The sequence below is a fragment of the Erinaceus europaeus genome, chromosome 16, assembly GCF_950295315.1.
Source record: "Erinaceus europaeus chromosome 16, mEriEur2.1, whole genome shotgun sequence".
Taxonomy (NCBI): Eukaryota; Metazoa; Chordata; class Mammalia; order Eulipotyphla; family Erinaceidae; genus Erinaceus; species Erinaceus europaeus.
The window spans coordinates 45,946,035-45,962,913 of record NC_080177.1 but is presented as its reverse complement, the minus strand read 5'-3'; the positions used below and the strand labels follow the sequence as shown (position 1 = coordinate 45,962,913).

The 16,879-nt window shown below is 39.9% G+C and overlaps 1 protein-coding gene across 3 annotated transcripts in view; it reads right to left on the bottom strand.

Annotated features, from left to right (window-relative positions):
* The window catches only part of NEMF (nuclear export mediator factor), a 79,443-nt gene that overhangs the window by 38,019 nt on the left and 24,545 nt on the right, over positions 1-16,879 (bottom strand). For all 3 annotated transcript variants that reach the window (XM_007537746.3, XM_060175055.1, XM_060175054.1), the window contains exon 15: positions 16,081-16,144. In XM_007537746.3, coding sequence (XP_007537808.1) covers positions 16,081-16,144 — 64 coding nt within the window. The remainder of the gene's footprint in view (positions 1-16,080; positions 16,145-16,879) is intronic.

Here is a 16,879-nt window from a genome sequence, read left to right as displayed (position 1 = left end):
TCTGTTTTTTTGGTCACAGCCGCAGCTTCACTGCTCTGGGGAAACTTTTTTCATTTGAAGAGACTCAGGAGACATCATAACTATAGCACTTCCATGTGGTGTACCACCAACTTATAGGTTGTATACAGCACAGCAGATGCCTTCTGAACTGAGCTGGTTCACTGGTCCCAAGAAAAGTTTTAATATTATTGAAAATTTACAGGGCCACATGGGGCACACTTGATTAAATGTACATATAATGTACATACCAAAGTGCACAAGGAACTAGGTTCAAACCCTAGGTCCCCACGTTAAGGGGTAAATTTTTTTTTTGGCTTTTAAAAAAAATATATATTTATTTATTTTCCCTTTTGTTGCTCTTGTTTTTTATTATTGTTGTTGTCGCTGTTAGGACAGAGAGAAATGGAGAGAGGAGGGGAAGACAGGTGGGAGATAAAGATAGACACCTGCAGACCTGCTTCATTGCCTATGAAGCGACTCCCCTGCAGGTGAGGAGCTGGGGGCTTGAACCGTGATCCTTACTCCGGTCCTTCCACTTCATGCCACCTGCGCTTAATCCGCTGTGCTACTGACCAACTCTGGATAAATCTTAACAAACGGTGAAGCAGGTCTTCAGTTGTCCCTTTGTCTTTCTCCCTATCTCTTCATCCCCCTAAATTTCTCTCTGTCAAACATAAAAGTAAAAACAAAAAAAAAACTTAAATAGCCTCAAGTAAATGATGAAAAACAAGAAACTGTCACACATACTTACATGAAAGTAGGAAAAAAAAATTAGGGGGCCAGATGGTGGTACACCTGATTAAGTACACACAGTACAGTGCTCAAGGACCTGAATTCAAGCCCCTGATTCCCACCTGCAGGGGGAATGATTCACAAATGGTGAAGTAAGGCTGCAGGTGTCTCTGTCTCTCTCACTCTATATATCATATCCCCCTACATTCTCAATTTCTCTCTGTCTCGATCTAGTAATAAATAATTTAAAAAGAGAGAAATTGGGGTTGGGTAGTGGTGTATCTGGTTTGAGTGCACACAGCACAATGCACAAGGACCCGGGTTAGAGTCCCTGGTTCCTGCCTACAGGGTGAACGCTTTCACGGGTGGTGAAGCAGTGCTGCAGATAATCTCTCTGTCTCTCTTCCTAACTCCCTCTTCCTTCTTGATTTCTGATGGTCTCTAGCTAATAAATATAATTTAAAAAAAACAAAGAAAAAAGATAAATAAAATAGTTTCTCACACAGCTGGTGGTGTATCACTGTCACAAAAAAATAAGTGAATGAATAAATAAAAAGAAACAAACATTCTTAGCTTTAGTATTAAAAATAAGTTGGGAGAGTAGCAGCAGCTACATTTCTCTCCTTTCCCAGGTCAACTAGGAATAGCAAAGGAGATCACCTGAGGCCACAACAAGACAGGATCAGAACAATTTTGGGAACCCACCAAATCACAGGTGAGTGCAAACACGTATGACTCATGGACAGAGGAGCCTAAGGACAGACTTCTGGGGCTAAATCCTGTATCTACTTGCGAGTGGCTGGGAACAGTCCAGCAGTTTGCTGGTTGAGGTGCCACCTCCAAGGCTTCTCTCAAGGCTCACCAAATGCAACTGTGAGTCTCCATTACTACTGTCTCTGGAGGCTGGAGAAGCAGCCAGGAGGCCCTGTGCTGACACTGGGGGGGGGGGGGGGGAGAACTGGCTGGGAAACTCAGGAGAAGACCTACACCCTGGTGGACTAGAGGTGGGGCTGTATAGTGGGAGCCTTTCCACATTGTTCTCCTGATGAATTGGGAGACACAGTGAATAATTGCCTCAGAACCCACAGAGTATAAACGGGATTTGTTTGGAAACTCACAGGGCCAAATAGTGCTGCCCACTTTGACTCTGGCTGCTGGCAGAACAGTTGAATTGAGCTCGGGGGCTTTGGATCCTTGGGGCATGGGAGTTTCTTTGCATAATCACTATGCTATCTCTCCCTCACCTTGCTTTATCTCTTGGTCAGGAGTGAGTAATTAAGCTAAAAAGCCTACTTATAGTTAAAAAGTCTGCAGGCTACCATTACTTATGGGGAAGGTAAAGAACAAAAGAGAACTTAACAACCACCATGCTTCACTTCAAGGAATGAGACAACACTGAATCAACCGTTAATTTCCACAACTGTGGACTCTTTAAATACCTTCTTTAGACAGAAGTCAATCCAGGCAAGAGTGATTAGTGGATTGAATAGTACTGAGAGAGGACCTCATAACACACCATATACAATGGTTAAACCAAGGAGAAACACTGGAGAAATTAGCTAGGACAAAAGCCCAGATAAAACACCCACAACGGTAGAAACACTTAAAATGAGGATAAGATCCAAACACTAACTGAGGCATTCATTAGTCATAGGAGGAAAGAGTTTGAAAGTAAAATAAAAAATAGGGAAACAGCAAATGAGACTCTAAAAGAGTGACTATCTCAAAGTGATGTGAAAGCTGAAACAACTGAGCTAAGAGCACAACTAGCTGAACAAGCTAATATAGTATCAGAACAGAGTAACAAAACAGATGAACTACAGAAACCAACAGAGGGGAGAGAGAATAGAATAAACGAGGCAGAAAACAGAACCAGCAAGATCAAGGATGAATTAGAGAAAACTAATAAAGAAGTAAAAGATCTAAAAAACAGATTAAGAGATACTGAAAACAACAACAGAGATATATGGATGATTTCAAAAGAAATAATATATGCATTATTGGCTTACCAGATGAAGAAAGAGTGGGAGGGGAAGAAAGCATTGTACAGGACCCAACAGTTGAGAACTTCTCCAGTCTGATTCCAGTCTAGATAACAGGAAAGGCATACAGGTTCAAGAAGCCCAGAAGGTCCCAAACAGAATTAACCCAGACTTATAGACATCAAGACACATCATAATTAGAATGAAAAGGAATAAAGATAAAGAAAGGATCCTGAAAGCTGCAAGAGAAAAACAAAGAGTCACCTACAGAGGAAAACCTGTAAGATTAGCAGCAGACTTCTCCACACAAACACTACAGGCCAGAAGACAATGTCAAGATATACACTGAGTTCTCAATGAGAATGGCTTTCAACCAAGACTACCGTATTCTGCTAGACTGTCATTCAGACTACACGGAGGCATAAAAACCTTCTTAGACAAGCAACAGTTGAAGGAATCAACTATCACCAAGCCTGCTCTGAAAGAAGTTCTGAAAGGTCTCCTATAAACAGTCAGAATATAAAGGCTTGACCTGAGGAGCACCATCTTGGCCCCCCAGTGACCCTGACAGTGTCAGTGCCAGGAAAGTTCATGCCCCACTAGTGTATACTAGTATACTTAAGAAAGAGGAAGTAGTGGGTGAGGATTTCTCTGAAAAGATGTGGAGGGCCAAAAGGGAGAGTTCTAAAATTAGAGTGCTAAAATTAACTGCATACATAAACTTCTACACTCTGCTTGCTTGTTACAGTTGTGGTTTTTGCCTTTATAACCAGCTGTGTTAAGATAGGCTAGTGCTACCCCCTCTTGACAGTTCATTGCTGTGATACAGCCCCTGGCTGGGAAATAAAGACTCTCATAATTAGACTTTGGTCTTGAACTGTCTTCCTTCCTTGGACCCCGCAACAAGAGGAAATTGAGGAAGAAATGAAAATGTTTCAAAAGTTCAATGAAAATGAAGACATGAGCTATCAAAATATTTGGGATACAGCTAAGACAGTACTGAGAGGGAAGTTCATAGCCATACAAACACACATTAGAAAAAAAGAAAAAGGGGGTCGGGCGGTGGCGCAGTGGGTTAAGCGCATGTGGCGCAAAGCGCAGGGACTGGCGTAAGGATCCCGGTTCGAGCCCCCGGCTCCCCACCTACAGGGGAGTCGCTTTACAGGTGGTGAAGCAGGTCTGCAGGTGTCTATCTTTCTCTCTCCCTCTCTGTCTTCCCTCCTCTCTCCATTTCTCTCTATCCTATCCAACAACGAACAACATCAACAATGGCAATAATAATAACCACAAGGAGGCTATAACAACAAAGACAACAAAAAGGGAGAAAAATGGCTCCAGGAGTGGTGGATTCATGGTGCAGGCACCGAGCCCAGCAATAACCCTGGAGGGAAAAAAAAAAAAAAAGAAAACAAGAAAAAGCGGGATCAGGGGGTAGCACAGCAGGTTAAGTGCACATGGCGTGAAACACAAACAAGGACCTGTGTAAGGATCTCGGTTCAAGCCCCCCGGCTTCCCACCTGCAGGGGAGTCGCTTCACAGGCGGTGAAGCAGGTCTGTAGGTGTCTATCTTTCTCTCCCCCTCCTCTCTCCATTTCTCTGTCCAATCCAACAACAACATTAATAACAACAATAATAATAACCGCAACGATAAAACAACAAGGGCAACAAAAGTGAAAAAAAAAAAAGCCTCTAGGAGCAGTAGATTCACGGTTCAGGCACCGATCCCCAGGAATAACCCTGGAGGCAAAACAAACAAACAAACAAATAAAACAAGAGAAAGCTCAAATAAATAACCTGGCTGCATACCTTAGATTTAGAAGAAGAGAAACAAAGGAGTCCTAAAACAATCAGAAGGCCTGAAATAACTAAAATCAGAGCAGAAATAAGTAACACTGAAAATAAGAACACCATACAAAGGGTTAATGAAGGTAAATGTTGGTTCTTTGAAGAGTAAACAAAATTGGCAAACCCTTAGCCAGACTCACAAAATAAAAAAGGGAGAATCCGAAAGGCCGAGAAACACATGAAAAAATGCTCCAAGTCTCTGCAAATCAAGACAACAATGAGATATCACTTCACTCCTGTGAGAATGTCATACATCAGAAAAGGTAACAGCAGCAAATGCTGGAGAGGGTGTGGGGTCAAAGGAACCCTCCTGCACTGCTGGTGGGAATGTAAATTGGTCCAACCTCTGTGGAGAACAGTCTGGAGAACTCTCAGAAGGCTAGAAATGGACCTACCCTATAACCCTCCAATTCCTCTCCTGGGGATATATCCTAAGGAACCCAACACATCCATCCAAAAAGATCTGTGTACACATATGTTCTTGGCAGCACAATTTGTAATAGCCAAAACCTGGAAGCAACCCAGGTGTCCAACAACAGATGAGTGGCTGAGCAAGTTGTGGTATTATACACAATAATACTACTCAGCTATAAAAAATGGTGACTTCACCGTTTTTAGCCGATCTTGGATGGACCTTGAAAAATTCATGTTATGTGAAATAAGTCAGAAACAGAAGGATGAATATGGGATGATCTCACTCTCAGGCAGAATTTGAAAAACAAGATCAGAAACAAAAACACAAGTAGAACCTGAAATGTAATTGCCATATCACACCAAAGTAAAAGACTCTGGGGTGGGTGGGTGGGGAGAATACAGAAAAGATGAAAGATGATAAATGACACAGTGGGGGTTGTATTGTTAAATGGGAAACTGGGGAAGGTTATCCACGTACAAACTATTGTATTTACTGTTGAATGTAAAACATTAATTCCCCAATTAAGAAATAAATTTAAAAAAAAAAGGGAGAAGACCAAATAAATCGGATCATAAACGAAAGAGGAGATATGAAAACAGACACAACAGAAATTCAACATATCATGCGAGGTTTCTATGAATAACTATATGCCACCAAGCTAGAGAACCTGGAAGAAATGGACGAGTTCCTAGATACGTACAACTTCCAAAATTAAATAAAGAGGAAGTAGAAAATACGAAGAGGCCAATTACAGTCAAAGAAACTGAAAGTTATTAAAAACCTTCCCAACAAAAAAAGTCCTGGACCAGATGGTTTTAAAAATGAATTATACAAAACCTTCAAGGAAATTAATCCCTCTACTTTCAAAACTCTTCCAGGTTAAGCACACATGGTACAAAGCACAAGGACTAGCATAAGGATCCCAGTTCGAACCCCCAGCTCCCCACCTGCAGGGGAGTTGCTTCACAAGCAGTGAAGCAGGTCTGCAGGTGTCTGTCTTTCTCTCCCCATCTCTGTCTTCCACTCCTCTCTCCATTTCTCTCTGTCCTATCCAACAATGACATCAATAACAATAATAACTACAACAATAAAAAAACAAGGGCAACAAAAGGGAAAAATAATTATTTAAAAAATAAACAAAAAAATAAAACTCTTCCAAAAGACTAAAGACACAGGAATACTACCTTCCAGATTCTATGAAGCCAAAATCACTCTGATACCAAAAGCAGACAGGGATACAACAAAAAAAGAAAACTACAGACTGGTATCTCTGGTGAACATAGATGCTAAAATATTAAACAACGTTCTTCCAACTGGTTGTAGCAGTATATTAAAAAGATTGTTCTGGGAGTCGGGTGGTAGTGCTGCAGGTTAAGCGCAGATGGCGCAAAGCAGAAGGCCGGATTAAGGATCCCGATTCTAGCCCCAGGCTCCCCACCTGCAGGGGAGTTGCTTCACAGGCAGGTCTGCTGGTGTCTATCTTTCTCTCCCCATCTTCCTCTCCTCTCTCCATTTCTCTCTGTCCTATCTAACAATGATGACACAACAATAACTACAACAACAATAAAAAAACAAGGGCAACAAAAGGGAAAATAAATAAATAAAAAGAAAAAAAAATTTAAAAAAAGACTGTTCTGTTGGTATGCATGAGACCCCTTCTGTTTCATTTGGTTTAAATCTCCCCTGCTTAACACTATTCTATTTACATAACCACTTCATTCTATTTACATAACCACTGTTAACAAGTACCACTCTCCCTCCAGGGCATTGGTGGTTTAGTGATAGGATTCTCGCCTGCTCCACCCCCTCCTTGTCACACTCTGATTTTCACCAGTCACTTTTCTCTCCACCCTCTCTATGTCACATCCTGTTTCCACCCTACTTGCAAGTATATATAAAGACAGCATTGTGAGTTTTAGAGTACCTTGAGTTTAGCTTAGCTCGGCTTAGATTGGGCTGCGTCCTGAATGAATAAAGAGATACTGCCTACAGCTCAACCATGAGTCCCTGGTCGTCTGTTACCCGCCCGTGAAGCAAGCCCGGCGAAAACAACATAACCCGTCGAAAACAACACTGTTCATCATGACCAAGTGGGGTCTATCCCAAGGATGCAAGGTTGTTTTAATATACATAAATCAATCAACGTGATCCACCACATCAATAAAAGCAAGACCAAAAATCACATGGTTATATCAATAGATTCAGAGAAAGCCTTTGATAAAATACAACATCCCTTTATGATCAAAACTCTATAAAAAATTAGAATAAATGGAAAATTCCTAAACATAGTGGAGTCCATATAGAGCAAACCTATAGCCAACATCCAACTCAATGGTGAAAAACTGGAAGCATTTCCCCTTAGATCAGGTACTAGAGACAGGGCTTCCCACCATCATTATTCAACATAGTGTTGGAAGTTCTTGCCATAGCAATCAGGCAGTAGAAAGGAATTAAAGGGATACAGACTGGAAGAGAAGAAATCAAACTCTCCCTATTTGCAGATGATATGATAGTATATACAGAAAAACAAAGAATCCAGCAGGAAGCTTTTGGAAATCATCAGGCAATACAGTCAGGCTACAAAATTAACATACAAAAGTCAGTGGCATTCCTCTATGCAAACACTAAGTTAGAAAAAGTTGAAATCTAGAAATCAATTTCTTTTACTATAGCACCAAGAACGATAAAATATCTAGGACTAAATCTAACAAAAGAAGTGAAAGACTTGTATACTGAAAACTATGAGTCACTACTCAAGGAAATTGAAAAAGACACAAAGAAGTGGAAACATATTCCATGTTCATGGGTTGGAAGAATTAACATCATCAAAATGAATATACTACCCAGAGCCATATACAAATTTAATGCTATCTCCATCAAGATCCCAACCACATTTTTTAGGGGAATAGAACAAATGTTACAAATGTTTATCTGGAACCAGAAAAGACCTAGAATTGCCAAAACTATCTTGAGAAGAAAGAACAGAACTGGAGGCATCACAGTCCCATATCTCAAATTGTATTATAGGGCCATTATAATCAAAACTACTTGGTACTGGAACATGAATAGACACACTGACCAGTGGAATAGAACTGAGAGCCCAGAAGTAAGCCCCCACACCTATAGACATCTAATCTTTGACAAAAGTAAATTCCAAGTGGATCAAGGACTTGGATGTTAGACCAGAAACTGTAAGATACTTAAAGGAAAATATTGGCAGAACTCTTTTCTGCATAAATTTTAAAGACATCTTCAATGGAATGAATCCAATTACAAAGAAGACTAAGGCAAGTATAAACCTATGGGACTGCATCAAATTAAAAAGCTTCTGCACAGCAAAAGCAACCAATACCCAAACAAAGAGACCTCTCACAGAATTCCATATATCAGACAAGAGTTTAATAACCAAAATATATAAAGAGCTTGCCAAACTCAACAACAAGAAAACAAATGGCCCCATCCAAAAATGGGGAGAGGACATGGACAGAATATTCTCCACTGAAGAGATATAAAAGGCTGAGAAACACATGAAAAAATGATCCAAGTCAGGAGTCGGGTGGTAGCGCAGTGGGTTAAGCGTAGGTGGTACAAAGTGCAAGGACCAGCATAAGGATCCTGGTTCGAGACCCCGGCTCCCCACCTGGGGAGTCACTTCACAGGCGGTGAAGCAGGTCTGCAGGTGTCTATCTTTCTCTCCCCCTCTCTGTCTTCCTCTCCTCTCTCCATTTCTCTCTGTCCTATCCAACAACAACAACAACAATCATAACTACAACAATAAAACAAGGGCAACAAAAGGGAATAAATAATAAATATTAAAAAAATATTTTTAAAAAGAGGGGTAAATTCTTTAAAAAAATGCTCCTAGTCATTGATTGTCAGAGAAATGCAAATCAAGACAACAATGAGATGCCACTTCACTCCTGTGAGAATGTCATACATCAGAAAAGGTAACAGCAACAAATGCTGGAGAGGCTGTGGGGTCAAAGGAACCCTCCTACACTGCTGGTGGGAATGTCAGTTGGTCCAATGTCTGTGGAGAACAGTCTGGAGAACTCTCAGAAGGCTAGAAATGGACCTACCCTACAACCCTGCAATTCCTCTCCTGGGGATATATCCTAAGGAACCAAACACACCCACCCAAAAAGATTTTGTATATCTATGTTCTTAGCAGCACAATTTGTAATAGGTAAAACCTGGAACCAACCCTGGTGTCCAACAACAGATGAGTGGCTGAGCAAGTTGTGGTATATATACACAATGGAACTACTCAGCTATTAAAAATGGTGATTTCACTGTTTTCAGCTGATCTTGGATGGAGCTTGAAGAAATTATGTTAAGTGAAATATGTCAGAAACAGAAGGATGAATATGGGATGATCTCACTCTCAGGCAAAAGCTGAAAAACAAGATCAGAAGAGAAAACACAAGTAGAACCTGAAATGGAGTTAGTGTATTGCACCAAAGTAAAAGACTCTGGAATGGGTGGTGGGGAGAGTACAGGTCCTGGAAAAGGATGACAGGGGACCTAGTGGGGGTTGTATTGTTATGTAGAAAACTAAGAAATGTGGGCGGGGGTAGATAGCATAATGGTTATGCAAAGAGACTCTCATACCTGAGGCTTTGAAGTTCTTGGTTAAATCCCCTGCACAACCATAAACCAGAGATGAACAGTGCTCTGGTGTTTATGTCTCTCTCTCTCTGCATCTCTCCCAAGAATAAAATAAATATAATACTTAAAAAACAAACAAAGAAATATTATGCATGTACAAACTATTATATTTACTGTCAACTGTAAAATATTAATCCCCCAATAAAGAAATTTTAAAAAAGGGAAAAAAATCAACTAAAAACTCACCAATTTACAACTGTCACTTTTCACATCTCCATTGCTGTTACTCCACAGAGGCTGGAACAGCAGCAGGGAGACCCTATATTGACACCAAGGTCACAGAAACAGTCCAGTGACTCAGGATAAAATATGCCCTCCTCCACCAAAATATATAAACAGGAAAATAGAACACCTTAGCCACACACCTCCTGGTGACACAACAACAAATTACAAACTAAACGAGGAAAGGGAGAAATATACAGACAGCAATGACAGAAACCCCAAATGACCAGACAGACACAGACCTTGAAAAAATGATGAAGAGTTCAGAAAACTCATGAAATCAATTCAAGAGCTAAGCAGCCATTTTACCAAAGAATTACAAAGCACAGAAAAACAAAATTCAAACAGAACTTCAGGGCCTAAAGGACACTTTGAATGCAGTTCAGTCTGAGGTAAGAGGCCTCGGAAGTAGACTTAACCAGGTGGAGGAAAGACCATCAAAACTAGAAGACAATACCATCATACTCTGTGAAATTATAAGTCTTAGAGAGGAAAGGTTTAGGAAAAAATGAAGCACTTCTCAAGGAAATAGCAGACTTTACCAGAAAGATGAACATCAGAGTTATTGGGATCCCTGAAGAAGAAAGGCAGAGAGGAGTAGAGAACAAATTCAAAGACACTTTAACAGAGAACTTTCCATATTTCAGTAATGTTCAAAACACAGAAATCCAAGAAGGTGAACGCATACCTAAATTTTTGAGTCCAAAATGACACACACAAAGACACATTATTGTGAAACTACCCAAAACCAAGCATAAGGAAAAAATACTGCAGGCTGTCAGGGAAAGGAAGAAATTCACACATAAAGCCAGAACCATCACACTTTTATCATATTTCTGATCACAAACTCTAGAGGCAAGGAGGGAATGGAATGGCATATTCAAAGTATTCAAGAATTATCAGCTGAGAGTCAGGCAGTAGGGCAGTGGGTTAAGCACAGGTGGCACAAAGTGCAAGGACCAGCATAAAGATCCGTTTGAGCCCCCAGTTCCCCAACTGCAGGGGAGTTGCTTCACAAGTGGTGAAGCAGGTCTGCAGGTATCTTTCTCTCTCTCTCTCTATCTTCCCCTCCTCTCTACATGTCTCTGTCCTATCCAATATCAACAACAGTAATAACTACAATAATAAAACAACAAGGGCAACAAATAGATAATTTAAAAAATTTTTTAAAAACAATTATCAGCCACAGATTCTATATTCTACTAAATCATCTTTCAAATATGAGGGAGAAATAAAGATCTTTTCAAACATTCAGAAACTGAAGGAACTTGCCACTACCAGTCCTGTCTTGCAAGAATTTCTGAGAGGAGTTCAACATGAAAAGAAAAGGCAAAGGAACTTTTAATGAGATGATAATTATTAGGGTAGAACCATGGTCTCAGACAAAAGAACCGGGAATACAGTAACAGCAGGGAAAGCCAGACACAGGAAAGGGAGATCTGATTCACATCACCTTGCCAGAAAAAAAAAAAAAAAAAAAAAGAACTTTGGTGGTGGTGTGGTCTGTGATCTTACAATTCTGTAACAACTATTAATGAAAAATAAAGAATAATGGGGGCTAGGCAGTAGCATAGTAGTTAAGCACACATGGAGCAAAGCACAAGAACCGAGGTAAGGATCTTGGTTCAAGTCCCCAGCTCCTCACCTGCAGGAGGGATGCTTCACGGGCCATGAAGCAGGTATGCAGGTGTCTATCTTTCTCTCCTTCTATCTTCCCCTCCTCTCTAGTTTCTCTCTGTTCTATCCAACAACACAGCAATGACAACAATAACAACAACAAGGGCAACAAAATGGGGAAAATGGCCTCCAGGAGCAGCTGATTCATAGTGTAGGCACCGAGTCACAGTGATAACCCTGGAGGCAATAAATAAATAAATAAATAAATAGATAAATAAAGAAGAAAGAAGATTTACGTGTGGTCTGGGATGTGGCACAGTGGATTAAGCACTGGATTCTCAACCATAAGATCCTGAGTTCAATCCCTAGCAACACATGTACCAGAGTGATTTCTAGTTCTTTTTCTTTCTTCTTTCTCATTAATAAATAAATTCTAAAAAAAAAAAAAAGAAGAAGAAAAGATTTATTTAAGTATACAAATATTTGCTCAAGACCTACAAATTTGGGGCTGAGTGGTGGCGCACCTGGTTGCACGCATGTATTACAATGAGCAAATGGACCCGGGTTCGAGCCCCTGGTCCCCACCTGCAGGGGAAAAGCTTCATGAGTGGCTAAGCAGGGCTGCAGGTGTCTCTCTGTTTCTCTCACCCCCTCCCCTCTTGATTTCTGGCTATCTCTATCCAATAAATAAAGATAATAAAAAATTATTTTATTTTATTTATTCCCTTTTGTTGCCCTTGTTGTTTTATTGTTGTAGTTATTATTGATGTCGTTGTTGTTGGATAGGACAGAGAGAAATGGAGAGAGGAGGGGAAGACAGAGAGGGGGAGAGAAAGACAGACACCTGCAGACCTGCTTCACCGCCTGTGAAGGGACCTGCCTGCAGGTGGGGAGCTGGGGGCTCGAACCGGGATCCTGATGCCGGTTCTTGAGCTTAGTGCCACCTGCGCTTAACCCGCTGCACTACAGCCCAACTCCCATAAAAAATTTTTTTTAAAAAGACCTACAAATTAAAAGAGTATCATTCATTCAGTGCTTATTACAGAATAGATTCTGGGCAAGATTCTGGGAACGCAATAGTGAATGAGACAAAATTTTCACCTCTACCCTCCCTGAAACCTACAAGTGACAAATATAAAATACACAATTACTCAAGCAGGTTTATAAGTGCTGCTTCTTCTAGAAGAGCTATGAGAATGTAGCAAGGGCACCTAATTTATAATTGCTTTTGGTTGAAAATGATATCTCTGGAGAAAAAGATTCTAGGCTTAAACTTCAAGGGAGTAATGGAATTATCAAAACAAAGAATAAGAAAATAAGGACTAAATACAGAAAGAAAAGAACACAAAGACCACAAAGTAGTGATTGCAGAGTAAAATGTCAAGAAAGAGGTTAGAGAGGTAGAGGGTCAAGTCATGGGAGTCATTAAGAGATAATTAATGGGAGTCAGGTGGTGGCGCAGTGGGTTAAGAGCAGGTGGCGCGAAGTGCAAGGACCTGCATAAGGATCCTGGTTCGAGCCCCTGGCTTCCCACCTGCAGGGGAGTCGCTTCATAAGCAGTGAAGCAGGTCTGCAGGTGTCTATTTTTTTCTCCCCCTCTCTCCATTTCTCTCTGTCCTATCCAACAATGACAACATCAATAACAACAACTACAACAACAGTAAAAAACAACAAGGGCAACAAAAGGGAAAATAAAATAAAATGTAATAATAAAAAAAGAGATAATTAATGTGACTATGTATGTACCAAGTAATATTTTAGGGCTGATAATAGTAACAGAAAGACAAAGACCCTACTTTTATGCAATCCACATTCAAAAAACAAGACAGATGAACGTTAAGTTGGAATTGGATGTTGATAAAGAAATTTATCGTGGGAGGAGATGCTAAGTTGGTGGTGAGTGAAGTGTGTGGACACCTGTCTTGGGGAGATGTGATGAGACAAGTCTTGTAAATCAACACTTTCTCAATAATATCATTTAGAAAAAGAAAATAAAAGAGAAAGAAAGAAAATTTAAGGGCTGGGGATACAGCTTAACAGTTATGGAAAAAAAGCCTTTCATGCCGATAGCACTGAAAGCCCAAGATTCAATCCCCCACATCATCATAAACTAAAGTTTAGCAGTGCTCTGGTAAATGAATGAATGAATGAAAATTTAAAGTGGAATAAAGAGAGATTAAGTGTGGTACTATTTTCAGAAAAAGTGGTTATTGAGGGCCTGACGTAGTTTCATTTGGTAGTTATGTGAATGAAAAGATCAAACCACAGAAAATTAAAAAAAATACTTATTTATTCCCTTTTGTTGTTGTAGTTATTATTGTTGTTGTTGTTGGATAGGACAGAGAAATGGAGAGATGGGGAGGCAGAGAGGAGGAGAGAAAGATAAGACACCTGCACACTTGCTTCACCACTTGTGAAGCGACTCCCCTGCAGCTGGGGAGACAGGGGCTTGAACTGGAATCCTTACGCCAGTCCTTGAGCTTTGTGCCACCTGTGCTTATCCTGCTGCGCTATGACCGGACTCCCCAAACCACAGAAATTTTAAGAGGACACTTGGTAGAAAGCAGCAGGAACAAAAGTGCTGCATGGGTCATTATAGTAGGAAGAGCAAAGAACTCACAGCATATCTGGAAAAGGAGGAAAACTGATAAAAGTAGCTCATGTAGGATCTTGTAGATTAGGAAAGGACTTTTAAATTATCTTGAGAAGTATGGGGAGCAACTAGAAGATTTTGAACGAATACAAATGACTTCTTTCTATTTAGAAGGACCTATACATGTACTGTGTTAAGAACACCTTTCTTGGGTGGGGGTATAGCATAATGGTTAATGCAAAGAGACTTTCATGCCTGAGGTTCTCAGTCCTAGGTTCAATCTCCCACACTGCCATAAGCCAGAAAGCCAGAGCTGAGTAGTGCTCTGGTTGAAAAAAAAAAAAAAAAGAACACCTTTCTTACTTCAGAGGTGGAAACCTAGGAAAGGAGAGACACCCTGGGTGAAGAACAGCCTTCTTACTTCAACCAAAAAGTAGGTAAGAGGAATTCAGGAAAAGAATATATATATATATATATATATTTTTTTTTTCTCCAGAGTTATTACTGTGGCTCGTGACTACACTATAAATCCACTACTCCTGGAGGTTATTTTTTCCATTTTGTTACCATTGTTCTTATTGTTGTTAAACAGGACAGAGAGAGGAAGGGAAAACAGAGGGGGAGAGAAAGACAGACATCTGCAGACCTGCTTCACCACTTGTGAAGTGACCCCCCTGCAGGTGGGGGGGGGATCGAACCAGGATCCTTATGATGGTCTTTGCACTTTGCGCCACGTGCACTTAACCTGCTGCGTTACTGTCCTACCCCTCTATATCTATATAACTATATCTAAATTTAAGATTTTATTTCTTTATTAATGAGAGAGGGAGTTGGAGAGAGAAAAAGAAAACCTGATTATCACTCTGGCATATGCACTGCTGGGGATTAAACTTGGGAACTCATGCTGGAGAGTTCAACACTTTACCCACTGTACCACCTTGGACTGCAAAAGTTACTGCTGATAGTTTATGTGAATACAAAAGTGTTAAGAGCCTAAACTAGTGAGAAATGGCCAAGTTCTGATTACATTCTAGAGGAAGAACCAAAAAGTTCGACAATGGAGTAGATATGGTTGATGAGAGAAGAGTACAGGGTGACTCCAACACTTAAAAAAAAAAAAAAGAATTCAATTTAATTTAAAATAAATATTAAGACCATTAAGATAGAAAAAAAATAATTAACACTCAAAGAAATATTAAGTACCATGTACACATATGTTCTTGGCAGCACAATTTGTAACAGCCAAAACCTGGAAGCAACCCAGGTGTCCAACAACAGGTGAGCAAGTTGTGGTATATATACACAATGGAATACAACTCAGCTGTAAAAAATGGTGACTTCACCATTTTTAGTCGATCTTGGATGGACCTTGAAAAAATCATGTTAAGTGAAGTAAGTCAGAAACAGAAGGATGAATATGGGATGATCTCACTCTCAGGCAGAAGTTGAAAAACAAGATCAGAAAAGAAAACACAAGTAGAACCTGAAATGGAATTGGCGTATTGCACCAAAGTAAAAGACTCTGGGGTGGGTGGGTGGGGAGAATACAGGTCCATGAAGGATGATAAATGACATAGTGGGGGTTGTACTGTTAAATGGGAAACTGGGGAATGTTATGCATGTACAAACTATTGTACTTACTGTTGAATGTAAAACATTAATTCCCCAATAAAGAAATAAATTATATATATTAAAAAAAAAAGAAACAGAAGGATGAATATGGGATGATCTCACTCTCGGGCAGAAGTTGAAAAACAAGGTTAGAAAAGAAAACACAAGTAGAACCTGAACTGGAATTGGCATATCGCACCAAAGTAAAAGACTCTGGGGTGGGTGGGTGGGAATAATACAGATCCAAGAAGGATTCAGAGGACCTAGTGGGGGTTGTATTGTTATACGGAAAACTGGGAAATGTTATGCATGTGTAAACTATTGTATTTATTGTTGAATGTAAAACATTAATTCCCCAATAAAGAAATAATTAAAAAAAAAGAAATATTAAGTACCTTCTCAGCAGCTTCAACAGTTTTTTGTGTTTTCTTGGCAGCATATCTCTTGTGATCATAATACCTAGAAAAACACCTATCTTAAGTTTCAAGTAAAATTTTATCTTCAGTTTTCTATTTTTGTTATCTCTATTTTTAAGTTATATTATTTTAATGTAAATTAAGTTTTGCTCTAGCTCTAAGGTTAAACTTACAAATGTAAGTTTTATGTATCATGCAACTTTGTTTTGTTTGGTATGAAAACTAAGTTGTATAATGCACAGAATTAGATTTTTAAATATTTTTGAAGAAGATTTATTTAATAAATGAGAAGGGGCTGTGTGGTGGTGTACCCGTTTGAGTGCACATGTTACAACATGCAAGGACCTGGGTTCAGCCCCTGGTTCCCACCTGTAAAGGGGGGAAGCTTTGCAAGTGATGAAGCAGTGCTGCAGATTTCTCTCTGTCCCTTCCCCTCTCTGTCCTCCTTCCTTCTTGATTTCTGACTGTCTCTATCCAATAAGTAAATAAAACTGATAAAAAATAAAAATAGAGAGAAAGAAAGCAATACAGACAGAGGAGGGGGGAGTGAGTGAGAAGGCTGGGGACACAGTGTTAATGGTTATGTAAAAGACTCATGCCTGAGGCTAAGAGGTCCCAGGCTCAACACCCCCCCCCCCACCCTCCCTACCATAAACTAGAGCTGAGCAGTGCTCTGGTCTTTGTGTGGTCTGTCTGTCCTTGTCTCAATAAAAATTAAAATAAAATGAGTTGGCAATCTCCAAAAATTAAAAATTAAAAAAATAAATAAATAAAGTGA